Source organism: Oryx dammah, unplaced genomic scaffold (assembly GCF_014754425.2).
Source record: "Oryx dammah isolate SB20612 unplaced genomic scaffold, SCBI_Odam_1.1 HiC_scaffold_28, whole genome shotgun sequence".
Lineage (NCBI taxonomy): Eukaryota > Metazoa > Chordata > Mammalia > Artiodactyla > Bovidae > Oryx > Oryx dammah.
In genome coordinates this window covers 41,682,232-41,698,652 of record NW_024070212.1, presented here as the reverse complement: position 1 = coordinate 41,698,652, position 16,421 = coordinate 41,682,232, and the positions used below count along the sequence as shown (strand labels likewise).

General features: G+C 36.3%; 2 protein-coding genes across 2 annotated transcripts in view; one reads left to right on the top strand and one right to left on the bottom strand.

Annotated features, from left to right (window-relative positions):
- The window catches only part of MFSD14A (major facilitator superfamily domain containing 14A), a 48,125-nt gene extending 36,308 nt beyond the window's left edge, over positions 1-11,817 (top strand). The window contains exons 9-12 of the mRNA XM_040232234.1: positions 6,343-6,455; positions 7,630-7,727; positions 9,218-9,381; positions 10,454-11,817. Coding sequence (XP_040088168.1) covers positions 6,343-6,455; positions 7,630-7,727; positions 9,218-9,381; positions 10,454-10,660 — 582 coding nt within the window. The 3' untranslated portion in view covers positions 10,661-11,817. The remainder of the gene's footprint in view (positions 1-6,342; positions 6,456-7,629; positions 7,728-9,217; positions 9,382-10,453) is intronic.
- Positions 11,818-12,044: 227 nt separating this feature from the next.
- Positions 12,045-16,421, bottom strand: part of SASS6 (SAS-6 centriolar assembly protein) — a 41,325-nt gene continuing 36,948 nt past the window's right edge. The window contains exons 15-17 of the mRNA XM_040232233.1: positions 16,050-16,147; positions 14,004-14,098; positions 12,045-13,896 (exon numbers count right to left, since the gene is read on the bottom strand). Coding sequence (XP_040088167.1) covers positions 13,790-13,896; positions 14,004-14,098; positions 16,050-16,147 — 300 coding nt within the window. The 3' untranslated portion in view covers positions 12,045-13,789. The remainder of the gene's footprint in view (positions 13,897-14,003; positions 14,099-16,049; positions 16,148-16,421) is intronic.

Here is a 16,421-nt window from a genome sequence, read left to right as displayed (position 1 = left end):
TGATGCAAAGAGCTAACTCACTTGAAAAGACCCTGATGCTGGGAAAGATTGAGGGCAGGAGAAGGGGACGACAGAGGATGAGATGGCTGGGTGGCCTCACCGACTCGATGGACATGGGTTTGGGTGGACTCCGGGAGTTGGTGATGGACAGGGAGGCCTAGTGTGCTGTGGTTCATGGGGTCTCAAAGAGTCGGACACGACTGAGTGACTGAACTGAACTGAGCCTGCATGTAAATATTGATAATTATAGTTTGTCATTATATGAATTAAAATGTCAAGTATAGTTTACAGCCCTAAAGGTAGAAGCATTATGTTATGTTTTCATTTCTGGCAGGTATACAATTGAGAATGACTTCTCCCCTGTTGACCTCCCAAGGCAGTGAAAAACTAGTGTCTTTGTGTCTCTCCAGCAGCACAGAGCTGCTTGCAGCTCCCCATTGGTGCCTCCCTTTGTTTATTTTCTTGCTTGCCCTTGTGCTTTTGTTCCTGCTGTGCTTCCTGCCTCCCCCTTTTACCCCTTGAGTATTCCTTCCTTCTCTGAGTTCTCATATTAACTTGCCTATATCTCTATCATAGTACAAAATGCACTGTATTATGAATTTCACCTATTTATTTCTGATTGTTTTTGCCTCAGTAGATCATGAACTCTAGTAGAGCTCTTAGAAGATGTGAGGTCAGAATTATATAATAATTTGTTTTTGTCACTCTAGCACCTTAAACTCTACCTGCAGCCCCACGGGTGCTAAATTAGAGGTCACTTTTTTTCCCATAGTAAATACAGAAATGTAGCTTCTCACCCAAAATTATGAGATCTAAGCCACATGGTTGCTGTCCCCTTGGGAGCCTTTACTCTCTGGTTCGCCATAGGCCCATCACTTCCACGGCACCAGTAGACATGCATTCATTACATTTGCACTAAATATTTACATGAGTGTATGAATACGGTTAATTCTGCACATTTCTCTTCCTTGGTGCTGTCATCTGGTCACCTGTGTTCTGGTGACATCCAAATTTATACCAAGCCAGTGCTGTCAGACACATCTGCTGGACATCTCGAACCTGATATGGCCATGACTGCAACCTGGCTTCCTTCCACTCATGCTGCTCATCTCATTCAGTGCCATTTACCGCTCTCCCAGTTGTTGAGGCCAGGAACCTTGGCACCATTCTTGATTCCTTTCTTTCTCCTTCTCCTGCATTCAACCCATCAGATGGCATCTCCTTTCACCTCTCTCTCTCCAAAGCATATTTTGGGTATTTTTGTTTGTGTGTTTGTTTTGTTTTTGTTTTTAAACTTTTAATTTTTCTTTGTTTTTGCTTTTAAACTTTTACTTCTATATTGGAATATAGCTGTTTGGTAGTTTCAGGTGCACAGCAAAGTGATTCAGCCATACATATCCATGTATCCATTCTCCCCCAAACTCCTTTCCCATCCAGGCTGCCACATAGCATTTCACAGAGCTCCCTGTGCTACACAGTAAAGTTCACTTGCATAATTTCTTTTTAGATTCTTCATACAAACAATATCATAAATATCATACGATATTTCTCTTTCTCTGACTTTACTTCACTAAGTATGATAATCTCCAGGTCCATCCATGTTGCTGCAAATGACATTATTTCATTCTTTTCAATGGCAGAGTAATACTCCACTGTATATATGTGCCCCATCATCTTTATTCATTCACCTGTCAGTGGACTTTTTAGGTTGCTTCCATGTCTTGACTATTGTAAACAGTGTTACAGTGAGTTCAAGTGCATGTATCCTTTCAGACCTTGTTTTTCTCCAGATATATGCCCAGGAGTGGGATTGCAGGGTCATATGGTAGCTGTTTTTAATTTTGAGGAACCTCCATTCTGTTCTCTGTAAAGGCTGTACCAATTTTACATTCTCATCAGTAGTGTAGGAAGGTTCCTTTCTCCCCTCACCCTCTCCAGCATTTATTATTTGTAAATTTTTTTTGATGATAGCCATTTTAACTGGTGTAAGGTGATACCTCATTGTAGTTTTGATTTGCATTTCTCTAGTAATTTGTGATGTTGAACATCTTTTTATGGGCCTCTTGGCCATCTGAGGTGGATTTCTTGTAGACATCAAATATATATGATGATATATATCTTGACTATTATATGGGTCTTGTTTTTGTATCCATTCACCCACTCTATGTCTTTTGGTAGTGCATTTAATCCATTTGTTGACATTTAAGGTTACGTATTGATGTAAATATCCTTATACAAAGGATAAGTATTGTGTTCCTATTGCTATTTTCTTAATTCAGTTTGTTTTTGTAGTTTTGTTCCCTTCTCTTTCATTCTCTTCTTTTGTGGTTTGATGATTATCTTTAGTGTTGGGTTGGTTGCTTTTTCTCTCGTGTGTTTATCTATTGTAGTTTTTGGGTTTGCTGTTCCCCTGAGGTGTCAGTATAGCAGTTTGTATATGTACAAGGTTGTTTTAAGTTGCTTGTTTCTTTCTCTAGAGCAGTTTCTTTAGCATTGTTGCAGAGCTGGTCTGGTGGTGCTGAATTATGTTAGCTTTTACTTGTCTGTAAAACTTGATTTCTCTGTCAAATCTGAATGAGAGCCTCACTGGACAGAGTATTCTTGGTTGTAGGTTCTTCCCTTTCATCATTTTAAATATATCATGCCATTCCCTTTTGGCTTGCAGAATTTCTGCTGAGAAATCAGCTGAAAACCTTATAGGAGTTCCCTTGTATGTTATTTGTAGTTTTTGCCTTCTTGCTGTTAATATTTTTTTCTTTGTCTTTAATTTTTGTCAGTTTGATTACCATGTGTCTCAGTGTGTTCATCCTCGGGTTTTTCCTGCCTGGGACTCTCTGCGCTTCCTGGACTTGGTTGACTGTTTCCTTTGCCATGTTAGGGAATTTTTCAGCTGTTCTCTCTCCAGATATTTTCTTGGGTCCTTTTTCTCTCTTCTTCTGGGACCCATATAATGCAAAGGCTGGTGCATTTAATGTTGTCCCAGAGGTCTCTTAGGCTCTCTTCATTTTTTTCTTTATTCTGTTTGTCAGGAGTGATTTCCATCATTCTGTCTTCCAGGCCACTTATCCGTTCTTCTGCCGTAGTTATTCTGCTATTGACTCCTTCTCGTGTATTTTTCATTTCAGTTACTGTATTGTTTATCTCTGTCTGTTCTTTAGTTCTTCTAGGTCTTTGTTAAACATTTCTTGCATCTTTTTGATCCTTCCCTCCATTCTTTTTCCAAGATCCTGGATCATCTTCACTGTCATTATTCTGAATTCTTTTTCAGGAAGGTTGCCTGCCTCCACATTTAGTTGTGTTTCTAGGGTTTTATCTTGTCCTTTTATCTAGGACATAACCCTCTTCCTTTTCATTTCATCTAACTTTTTGTGATTGTGGTTTTCATTCTGCAGGCTGCAGGATTCTAGCTCTTCTTGCTTCTGCTGTCTGCCCTCTGGTGGATGATGCAAGAGGCTTGTGCAAGCTTCCTGATGGGAGGGATTGATGGTGGGTATAGCTGGGTCTTGCTCAGCAAAACTTTGTCTGCTAACGGGTGGGGCTTCTGTTGGTTGGTTGGCCTGAGGTGAGCCAGCACTGGAGCTTACACTGTTTGGTGGGGCTGATGATGGTCTCTTTAGGACTTACACCATTGAGTACTTCCAGAACTGCTGCTCCTTGTCCCTGTGGTGAGCCACAGCCACCACCACTGCCCCTTACCACCACCTCTGCAAGAGACCCTCCAACACTAGCACAGGTAGGTCTGGTTCAGTCTCCTATGGGGTTACTGCTCCTTTTCCCTAGGTCCTGGTGTGCACAAGACCCTGTGTGCCCTCCAGGAGTGGTGTCTCTGTTTCCCCCAGTCCTGTGGAAGTCCTGTAATCAAATCCTGCTGGCCTTCAAAGTCAGTTTCTCTGGGATTCCTCCTGTTGCTGGATGGGAAGGTTGATGTGTGGCTCAGAACCTTCACCCCAGTGGGAGAACTTCTGTAGTATAATTGCTCTCTCGTTTGTGAGTCACCCACCCAACAGTTACAGAATTTTATTTCATCATGACTGCAGCCCTCTTAACATCTCACTGTGGCTTCTGCTTTGTCTTTAGATGTGGGGTATCTTTAATGGTGGGTTCCAGCATCTTCCTGTTCAATCACTGTTCAGCAGTTATTTGTGATTCCAGTGCTCTCTCAAGAACTGGGTGAGGGCCTGTCCTTCTACTTCACCATCCTGAACCTGTCTCCCCCAGACCTCTTTTAAATCGAAGTATTTCTCACCATCTCCATTACTAGGAACCTTGTCTAAACCATGACAGTAGCCTCCATTTGGTCTGTTTCCATACCTGTCTCCCTACTGTTTGCCGCTTGACAGAGGGATTTTTGTAAAGTTGAAACTGAGTCTTTCTTGTTTACTATTCTCTCTCTGTCACAATCAGAATAACATCTAGGCTCTTGACAAAACCTCATTTTCCTCTTTTCTCCATGTACACTTGAATTCTCCATGTACACATGATTACCCCCTCCTCTTCATTCAGCTGTCACCTCAGAAAGGCCTTTCCTGCACATCCTGGTTCAAGCAGCACCTCTATCACACCACCTTATTTTATTTTCTTCATAGCAGCTACAACCTCAGACTTGACTATTTTCTCTTTACTTGGAGGTGATCTAGTGGGTTGGCCAAAAAGTCCGTTTGGGTTTTTCCATCTCATGGAACAAGCATTTCCATCTATGGAACAAGCATTTTGACTATAACCAAATATTTTCTGAACAGCACTTTGATCTATTCACTGTTCCCAAGGCAGTGCCCTCAGACCTAAAATAGCCATTGCATATTGTAGGAACTGGGCAAATATTTGTTGACTGACAAGTTGATGTCAGTTAACTGTTAATTAGCTATGTCATCTTGGTTAAGTCATTTTAACTTTCGGGATTTGGTTCTTTTGGTTCTCTTGAAAATGAGACTTATATTGAATTAAGGGATACTAATTTTTTTTCCCGCCTAGCTCAGCCTAGATAATATAAGAAATTTCTTCCTTTATATTATTAAGAATATTGTAACATTTAAAATCATGCATGCTTTCTAAAACACTTACTAAGAACTTATACTTGGTGCTGGGGATACAGAGAAAAAAATCCTTGCCCTTGGGAGAAAATGTTAAAGTATCATATACAAAGGAAGTTTTTCTTTTCTAACTGCTTACTCTGAGTGAGTTCCTTTTTGTGGCTGTGGTTTTTGAAGAATGTAATTCAACAAGGTTTCATGCTTTGTGGAATTCAACTTTACGTTCAGTTGATTTAAGGGAGAATCTGAGAAGAAAGCTGTGAGTGTTTATTGTTCAAGAATCATGAAAAGAATCTACATTTATTACCCATTGGCTTATTTGAATCTGATTAAACTCTTAAATGATTGTCTCAATTTAATGAATTTTAAACTTATACTTGATTATTCTGAGTTGAGTGCATCAGCCAGTCATCTAACAGTGATTTCCTGAATTATTTTCACTTCTTCCTCTATGGACTTACCAGCTATCTAAAGGGGTGTATTTAACACGAATGTACCCAAATCACTGCTGAATTTTTCTTTGAAAGAAAAGCAAGAAAATCTATAATATTGTTTATTAAATGTGCACAATGGGCACAATGCTAAGTTTATCATTTCATCTAACTCATATGACAAAGTTTTGAAGTGGATACTATTTTATTGATCTTGTGAGAGACAAGACGGAGTTTCAGAGTGAAGTGACTTGCCCAGGGTCACATGATTAGAGCCAAGATTATGATTAAGGCTGTTTTTCCCAAAGCTGTATTATTTATTATCCTACACTACTCCTAAGTCATACTTGTTAAACTGATTTACTGTTCATAAAAGCATCATGGTTTCAACAATAGATTAATTTAGTGAAGGATATATAAGTTACTGTTCCAGTTTTCTTTAGACAGGAGAATAATCATTTTGGATTAATTTGGACCTGTAAAAAAATATTTTAAGCTATTAAGAGGAAATCTCCAAACCATGAGTTAGAACCTTTCATTCCTACTATTTACAATTGCTGATTTTAAATAGTCCTTGGTAGAAATGTATTGAACACAGAGTTCACCTTTCTATTTTCAGTATTCTGACTTTTCCCCTGAATCTGGATCTGTCGGCAGAGGAACTTTTCATCTGCTTATTTCACCTGGTATAATTTCAGGTCTATTAAGGGTAATTGTTGCTGAAAAACAAAAATGTAGAAATAGTCTACATTTCTAAAACCAAAATGTGGTAATAGTCCTTTTATATTAGATATTGAAATGTTACCATGTATCTTTTTTTTTTCAGTGTTGAAAAGCTTATTCTATTCTAATAAACCATTTTGATTTTTCTTATTTTCCAGACCATAGTCTTGAGTTTACTTATGAGGTCAATTGGAAATAAGAACACCATTTTATTGGGTCTGGGATTTCAAATATTACAACTGGCATGGTATGGCTTTGGTTCAGAACCTTGGTATGTACAAATCTTTTAATTTTCTTAATTTTGGTGTTTGCCTTGTTCCTATTTTTCACCTTTTTTTGGGTATAACCGACAAAATTTTTATATTTCTTAATTTGCTTCTCAAATAAGGGTTAGACTTTAATCTGTCTTTTGGTATGCTTTTTTTTCCCCCTCAAAATGTATATAAACAGACTTCTCATTTGTGTATTCTTTACACAATACTTGAGGACATTGGAGTGACATTTTATATCTAAACAACAGAGTGGGTTTTTTTTAATGAGATTATTGAGTTTTTCAGTCCCCAATGAGCATTTAGTCCAGGTTTAGTTTGTTAGGAAATAACATGTAATCCCAGAGCAGCAAGGTTAGGAAAGAAAAAGTGGAGTAATACCACTTTTTTGATCATTACTGATGGCAAACCAGAAATCCAGTTGTTCTGGTTCTGGCTTCATGCTTGGAAGGCTCCCTGCTTTTCTTGCCAGTTTGGTTTCCTGTAGGGAGCTGGTGGTCATGGTGCTGCTGCTGTCAGGCTGCCCATGTACACTTCTACAGGACTGAATTCCACAGTGTTTGCAGTAGTGTTTCATTCAGCTGAACACATCATCTGTTTGGGCGTGATATGAGTAAAGCACCCAAGAGTGTGTTCTGATGGACATTGTAGTTTTCAGTCTAGCTTGTAAAAGAGATGCTCACAACTTAGTGAAAACATTTCTTTTTTAAACATCAAGCCAGAAGCACATTTAGATCAAATGAGTGCTTTTTTTTTTTCACACTGAATCACAAATCTCTGGGAACCTTGCCATAAGTTACAAGCAAACATTTGGAAACATTTAATGTTTCATTCTGTGTATTATACATGATTCCGACATTCTCCACCCACCCCCAGTCCTGCAGAAACAATACCCAACACACTTTACAGTTTAGATGTGATATGTGATATCCCAATTCTACATTAATACCCACAGCATTCTTGTGAATAAGCGACTGTATTTCTGCTTTCTAAGTAAATAGGGTTAGACTTTTAAATGACTTGTCCAGAGTCATAGATGAAAGAAGAGCTAGATCTCTTTTCTCCTGTACCACAGCTTTTTCTCAGTAAGAGTTACTTGATTTTAAATACGTATTTAAACACAGGTACAATGGAGACTAACAATGTACTGTTTTGTTTTGCTGCTGTTGACTGCAGGATGATGTGGGCTGCTGGGGCAGTGGCAGCCATGTCTAGCATTACCTTTCCAGCTGTCAGTGCACTGGTTTCACGAACCGCTGATGCTGATCAACAAGGTAGGTTGATAGGAACCAATGATAATGACTTAAAAATACAGGATATTCTAATTTTCTGTTCTCTTTCCTAAGTACTGAAGCATATGCATATCTTCAGAGTAGAGAATTTTAAATTGCTTCATTGTACTAAGTACTCTACAGTGGTCTATATGGGAAAATCCAAAAAAAAGAGTGGATATATGTATAACAGACTCACTTTGCTGTACAACTGAAACTAACACTGTAAAGCAACTGTAAGGTGAAGTCGTTCAGTCGTGTCCGACTCTTTGTGACCCCATGGACTGTAGCCCACCAGGCTCCTCAGTCCAAAATAAGTTGCTTTCATTGTAAAGAGGAAAAGCAGATTCTAGCACATTATCCTTAGGTGGGTATCCTTGTCTCTCAGTGTGAATATGTGGCTCTATCTGTTGTTTTGCTAAAAAGTTTAGTGATGAAGGTTGACGACCTTCTATTCACTAACCATTTCGTTATCACACATTTGCTGGGATGTGTTAGATGTCTCAGGGATACATACACTGATAAAAGTGAGGTGAAATCGCTCTGTTGTGTCACTCTTTGTAACCCCATGGACTGTAGCCTGCAAGGCTCCTCCGTCCATGGGATTCTCCAGGCAAGAATCCTGGAGTGGGCTGCCATCTCCTTATCCATACCCTTTCATTAATATTGTATGTTTGTTATCTAAAGAACATAAAGAACTTACTTTTATTGTCTTATGTTTTTGTGGCAGGAACTCTTAGTTCTTAAAATTCTAATGGATGAGGAATAATTCTTTGAAAAGCTTATGTCAAAAGGAAAAAAGGGGGGCATTACGAAAGAGTAGCAGAGTAGCAGAAGTCACTTGGCTGATAAATAAGGGAAGGACCCTGGCCAAATCACGTTGCTTTTTAAATTTGGGAGATCTCAGAGATAAAACAAAAATCAGACTATAAAAGGGGGCTTAGGGACTTATCCGGTGGTCCAGTGGTTAAGAATTCACCTTGCAGTGTAGGGGATGCAGGTTAAATCCCCGGTCAGGGAGCTAAGATCCCACCTGCCACAGAGCAACTCAGCCTGCACGCCACAACTAAGATCCAAGGTAGCCAGATAAATAAGTATTTTTTTTTAAAAGGAGAGGGAGTGCTATATTTGACCAAGTGAGATCTTAAGGAGCTGCTTGGGGACAGGTTTTTTAGTCTGTGCTTAAAGCATCTGTGCTTATGATGCTTACGAACCCATGCCTGATTTTAAGCCAGATTTTTTTTTTTAAGGAAATAAATTATTCTGCTCACTTGTTTCTAAATTAGACCTATATTTCAGTATACCTGAACTTACATTTGCATCGAGACAGCTCACTGTACTTTGTAGAGCTTATAGCATCAAAGTAATCTTGATGCCACTGCAGTAAGTTGCCAGTGTCGATAAAAGCTTTGGCTTTAAGTGATTTCAGGTCTTAGTTACACTTATACAGTAGGAAAAACTAAGTGGTACACTAATTTGTTTAAATAATTCAGGTGTCGTTCAAGGAATGATAACAGGAATTCGAGGATTATGCAATGGTCTGGGACCAGCTCTTTATGGATTTATTTTCTACATATTCCACGTGGAACTTAAAGAACTGCCAATGACAGGAACAGACTTGGGAACAAACACAAGCCCACAGCACCACTTTGAACAGGTAATTATAAGAAGTCCATTCGTTTGGCTGGACTGAAAGATGGTATTTTTTTGGTCATTTTATAAAAGCATTTGAGATTCTTAGATTGAATAAAAACACTTAAAACCAAAGCCCAAGGGACCATATCCTTCTATACACACATTTCTTTATAAAACTGGCTGTGTATTCGTTTCTTCCCTGGATAATTTTTTTAAATTATATATTAATTTCTAGTTTGTCTTACTGTAACTAGTGGCATAGGTAATGACCATTTGTGTAAACTATTTGTCTTTCATGCAAGGCTTCTGGAATGCCCTGTATCAGAGATCTGCCTTTCTACAGAAGTCAGTTAGGTGTTGGTAATCTCTGTTCACTAAAGTCCCCTCCTTAAAACTGAAAATATTACCTGTGAAACACATCATCATTTTAGCCAATACAAACAACTCCCTAGTTTCTTTGTATTTAGCAGAGTTCTACATTCATCTTCTAATCAGCTAAGACTGCTTTTAAATAAAAAAGAATGTTTGTTTGTGGGCTCTACACAAGCCCACAGGTGAAACTGGCAGTGCAGGTTTTTGCTAAGGATGAATGTAAGTTGGGACTAAAACACAAGTCTGTTTGATTCTTCTTATAGTAACAACATTATCTGTTTTTCTCACTTTCAGTCACTAAAGAATATAACCACCTTTTAAAGAAAATGGTCAGTCATTCTGCTACTGCAGTTAATATTATGTATTACTTGATTTCACTTTTGAGATCTCCCTGTTTTCTTCTTAAACTAACAATAAAGTGAGTTCATAGAATGTGTTCATATTTTATGCTCTAAGTGACAATATATTTTTGCATGTGTTGTTTTAAAAAAAAATTGGGGCTATTTCTTGGGTCAGCTGTTATCCCACAGAATTTTATATTGAGAATATAATAGTGTTTCTTTTCCCTTTGAAAAGGAAAACTTTTTCCTAACTGTGGCTTTAATGAAGAAAGGGGAATCACTGGCTTATAATTCACAGCCATCAGTTATTCTAAAAGATAAGCAATTTCTTATGAGCAAAGAAGTCTGTGCAAAAATCTTAATTATCTTTTTCTTCCTCAGAATTCCATCATCCCTGGCCCCCCCTTCCTCTTTGGAGCCTGTTCAGTACTGCTGGCTCTGCTTGTTGCCTTGTTTATTCCGGAACATACCAATTTAAGCTTACGGTCCAGCAGTTGGAGAAAGCACTGTGGTAGTCACAGCCATCCTCACAGTACACAAGCGCCAGGAGAGGCCAAAGAACCTTTACTCCAGGACACAAACGTGTGACAACTGAAATCAGGAAGACTTTTCTGTCAGTACCCAGGTCTTAGTTTTCACCTGTAGTTCTGGATGTACATTCCATTTCCATCTACAATGTACTTTAATAAGATTGTCTTAAGAAATGTATCTGCATGAACTGCGTGGGAACTAAAGAAAGAAAGAACCGGACAGTTTTCCAAAGATGTTACAATTTCTTTTGAAAAGAAATCGTTTATTAGCACCAGTTTCTTGCCACTAAGCTGTTTGTTTTATTATACATCCTTTAATTAAAATTTAAAACTATATATGTAACTTCTTTAGATACTAGCAATGTCTCTGCTACCATTTCCTTCAGGTGTTGAGCTTTAACTCTATTTATGCTGACTCAACAGTGAGACAGAGTAGGTAGTATAGTGTGGACCTGTTCATTTTAACATGGTAAAATCCTGAGTCAGATTTTAATATTGTAAAATCTTGGGTCAAATAATTCAAAGCCTTAATGCAGATGCACTAAAGAAATGGTAAATGTTTGCATTTAAAAAACAAAATTCTTAAGAAAACTATACTAAATCTAAATCATGTTTCAAGCTTGTTTTTAGTAATTTTATTTTAAACATTATTCACTACTGTTTTTGAAATGAGATAAGATCAGCCATTTAGAATTTAAATTGGGGTGTTTGGAGCCTGTAAATCTAAATGCTGGCTCGAATTTGTTTCCCAGCTACTTATACCACTATCTTTTAATGTTTGCATAATCATAAGAACCTCAACACTTGAATACATAATCTAAAAATTATATAGTAAAGCTGGTAGCCTTGAAAATGTCAATGTGATATCTATATGTAGATAAATATATATAGTGGCCTTTCAGGACTGTCACAGTAACACTTTATTTACAGAGCTAATGTTTGTCCTAAATTTTCAGGACCCTAGAAGAGAGCTTTATACAATTACTGATGTGAATTTCTCTATAGTGTATATTTTTGTGTCCAGTTATATTATTTAAAAAAGTGTTACTTTGTAAAAATTGTACATAAAGTACTGTATAGTTTACACTGTTTTCATCTTGTGTGTGGTTATTGCTTAATGCTTTTTAAACTTGGAACATTCACTATGGTTAAATAAGGTCTTAAAAGAAATGTAAATATTCTGTTAATAAAATTAAATATTTTAATGATTTTTTTTTAAAGAAAGTCTTGATCTGTGATTCCCTTATAAGGCCTGTTTTGGCTTTGTTACTGTACTTTTATAGTAACAATACCTTCTCCCTTTGAATCCATTTCATTTCCCTCAATACTCTTATAGGAAGCAAAGAAATGAAAACTTAGTCCATAAATTAACTGAAAATAATTTTCTAAGCACAGGTGTTATAGGTCACTCCTATTTCTGTTTTTATACACATGTAAATATGTCATATTCCCAAAATATTAATACTTTATTAAAACAAAGCTCAGTTTACAGAAATACATTAAATGCAATATTTGATTATTAACACATGTACAGCTGTACACAGCAGAACAATTTCAAATAAAAGTTTAAGAGGTAGAGAAAATAATTAGCACACTCAGAAGTCTGTATTTAATACCAAAAAGTCTTTAGGAAGTTGACATCAAAATGATCTCTATCCTAGCTGTTGTATCCTTATGTCGTATATCCTATCCAAACCCTTGTCACAATGTTTTATATTACACAGTATTTACAATACAAGGAAGAGTCCAATATTGCTTTCCAGATTAGTGTTTTCAAGTTATTATAACTGAGTATTCTTACTAATATAGTATATCTAAATGACACACACACAAAAACTGTATAAAAACTATCTAATAATAGTTACTAAGCTTTTTTTTAAACAATAGATCCCTATTTTAAGACAGTTTGCAATTCCCAGCAGTTTCAAAGTGTGAAAAGACTCAATATTGTGCCTTCACAAAAGAATTAGCAAAGATTCTCTATTTTACTATGGAGGCTAATAACATTGGTGGGTTGTCAATATCCTGAAATGTCTCTTTTCCTCATCTGTGTAATAACATCCTTGAAAATATTTTTTTAAAGTATCACAAGAGCATTAACAATCTATAAACAAAACACGCTTTAGAGGTTTCTTAAGAGAATGCTACTCTACTGGATGGCTGTCAAGAAAACAAAATGGAGCCCTTTGTAAGGTTTTTTTACATCACCTCATTTTTCCCAAGGAACAAATTCTTTCTTGAAACTTTTAATCATAGGGAAGAAAGAAAGCTGTCACTTTGAAAATTATTCACTTTGCCTACTTTACTAAGCGAACATGAAAATGAACCTATTTTGATATTATAAAAATTAATATTCATTATGCTCTCATAGTAAATATTTTGTATAATACAGTACTAATTTTTAAAACAATATTCCACTAATACAGATTTAAGTGAATAACAAAACTTTAAATGAAAGAGAATTAGATGACTACAGACTTCCAGGAAGCATTAAAATCCTATTAACTGGCTCAAATGACTAAAGCACTTTGTACCTAATCTGGTCATGTAATTAGACTGTCCAAATTTTCTGTATAATTTATTAAAATTACAGACTTACTCAAAAGATAATTTAAAGGGTTCAAGGAAAATATTTACTTGCTATGAAGAATTTCATTCATTTAAGGTAGTTTCAGGATTTTTCCCTTTAAATATCATCAATAATATATCTCAAGAGATAATCATTTTCCCTCATAATTCTCAGGTGGCAAATTTAAAATTTTATTGTACTAATGAAAATGATAAAATGAACTGATAGCATTCTTTGGCTTCATTAAAATATTAATATATCTGAGCAGGTTTTAATGAACCGGGATACTCAATGATCAGGCTCTCCCTTAGAAGGATCAATTCTTTCCTTAGAACTGGGAATTTCTAAGGATTAGTTTAATAAAATTCATATTATTCTATAAAACACCACAGTCCAAACTAAAAAGTGTCATTTGTTCATAATCTTCACCAATTTCCAAGTACAGATTTGCTCCTCTAAACTGCATAAATAAGAGCAGTAAAGGATCCAATGTAATAGAGCAGTAACTCAAGTAAACCCTGAAACCTGCGTGTTCAGAATTTGAGCTATATGCTGTTACCATATTTTTAAGCCATGTCAATTTCTAAAAATTTCCAAAAAAAAGATGACACTAAAAGATTAACTGTTGGGTAGCTGCCCAGGAAAATAAGCTGAAGGTGCAGAAGGGAGCGCTGTGGGTTTTGAAGACGTCTGCAATGCTCCTAAAGTGCCGTCTTTCTGATGGTCTGCAAAGGAGGACAAATAAATTACCTGTATTCATGTCAGTCCTTATCTAAGACATTTAATTAGACCACAGTATACAGTCCACACTACTTCAGAAATGTCTTCTCACCTGGATTGTTAAATAGATTTTGGCTGAGTCCACGCAAAGGAATGCTATCTTCCCTTTTCTTCAGATATTTGGATTCCAGTCCTAAATTTTCACCACTTGAAAGGAAAAAGTAATTATGAACTTAATTTAACAAAGTCTTATTTTCTCTACAGTAAGGTCTGAATGTTTATATACATATAAATATATATGACAATATAACTAACATTTATAGCTTTGTTCAAACCAAATCATGCTTTTCAGTAGATTCTTAAGCAAATAATTTATCCGTAAGGCAAAGTATGCTGCTGCTGTTGCTAAGTCACTTCAGTGGTATCCAACTCTGTGCGACCCCATAGACGGCAGTCCACCAGAATCCCCATCCCTGGGATTCTCTAGGCAAGAACACTGGAGTGGGTTGCCATTTGCTTCTCCAATGCATGAAAGTGAAAGTGAAGTCGCTCAGTCAAGTCCGACTCTTAGCGACCCCATGGACTGCAGCCTACCAGGCTCCTCCGTCTGTGGGATCTTCCAGGCAAGAGTACTGGAATGGGGTGCCATTGCCCTCTCTAAGCCAAAGTATACATTTCAGTAAAAAAATAAAGATTTTCCTTTGACCAAAAGCCCCTCAAAATTTTGTGATGCTTCAAAGTGGTCTTTATTAACTGTTAATACTCACTACACTAATAAATTCTGGTCAGATGAATAAAAACATGAAATCTTGAAAAAAACAAAGGAGGGGGTATTCTGTAGTTGTACTTTCCCTCTTTCAACCACCATATTCTTTCCTTTTAAATCTGTCCACTGTTAACAGTTTCTCTAATAGTACACTTGTAAGAAGTTAAAAGATCTTGTAAAGCAATGACATTTTATCTTTAAAATTAAATGATGGTCTTTTCTTAATTTTCAGAAAAAAATGGGTGAACAGGTGTTTTTTCACCTTTCAATTTTAATATTTTTCTTTAACCTTTGCCACTTATTACTAGCAGACTACAAATAAACAAATTCTAAACAACTCAAAACAGCACAGCAGTCCTAATTTTATAGACGCGTGATTATGTTGACTTTGTACCACAAATATCACTCTTTCCTGTTAAGTAAAATTGTTTTTGGTGTATATGATAAACATAAACATCATGGTGTTCTATTAACTCCAGGTGTTCTGACACTTTAGCAACTATGAGCTTCAATATAGCAAAGATGAACATTGCAGGACCTGAAAGAATTCTCACCTTTTTAAAAAATGGAGGTTTCACTATTCTAATACTCATCTTGGTGCTAATTTTAGAGGAGCCAATGAATAAAGGCCAGAGACTTGGAATAAGAAGCCTCTTGGAGCCATGTCAGTAATTTAGTTTGCAACATATTGGGGATGGTGATGGCTCATGATAATGAGTACCAGCAGACAAACCTTAAAGCAATTAAATTTTAAGTAAACATAATGGTAAGAAAACAGTATTACAAACATAATTACTAATCAGACAGACAAATTTGCATCTATAAATTGTTTACTTTAGCCACAATTCACTGATTCAACAAACTTCACTATGCAAAACCACCTTAAGAACTAAAAAATAGGTAAGGAATCTGAGTAGGCAAAATTGGCATTAAAGCTTATTTATGTTAGCTTGGCTAGGGAGCAACCTCACAAGCCCTTTTACTCTTATTTACCATAGAATTTTAATTCTCAGAGTACACTGGAAGCAATTACTTGGAAAAACAAAGAGCTTCCAAAAGTAGACATAGCCATATAAGAAAATAAAAACAAAACCGCCAACTTTGATGAATTAAAGATTTCTATCTAATTGCCCAAGAATATTTGAAAGGGTATTCTTCAGTTATGTAGGGAAATCCCTTTTAAAAAATTAAATTTTACTATATGTCTTTAAAACTATAGTTTTAAAAAAATGAGAAACCACTTTCTTACAGATGAAAGTGACTAACTTAATCCCACTGCTCAGCAACTTAACACATCACATAAATAAGTGGTCATCACAGCTTACAAACACTGTTAAAAACTTAAGATGACTTTCAGAATTACAAATATTAAGTTTTATGTCAAGAACTTACTTTTCCTTGTCAGTTGAGCAGGGCATATTAACAGTTGTTCCTGACTGAACATCTCCTAGTGATGGATTTGGTTTTGTAAACTGCAAGTTAAACTGAACCTGTGAAGAGGGAAAACATCATGTAACTCATTAGTGAGAACTGAGACAGTTCTAAACAGGAGTAGTTCTATACAGAGATGGGTGGCTAAATTTTTTCTCTGATAAATCTAGACCACAGAAGTTCAACCTATATTTTATAACATAAGCACATTTTATTGAGAAGATTTAATTTTAAAATCCTATTTCTCCTTACCAAAAAGTTCCCATCATATAAGCAAGAGTAATAGCACAAATTATTTTAATATTATTTTGAAATGAAAACATGAACATTACA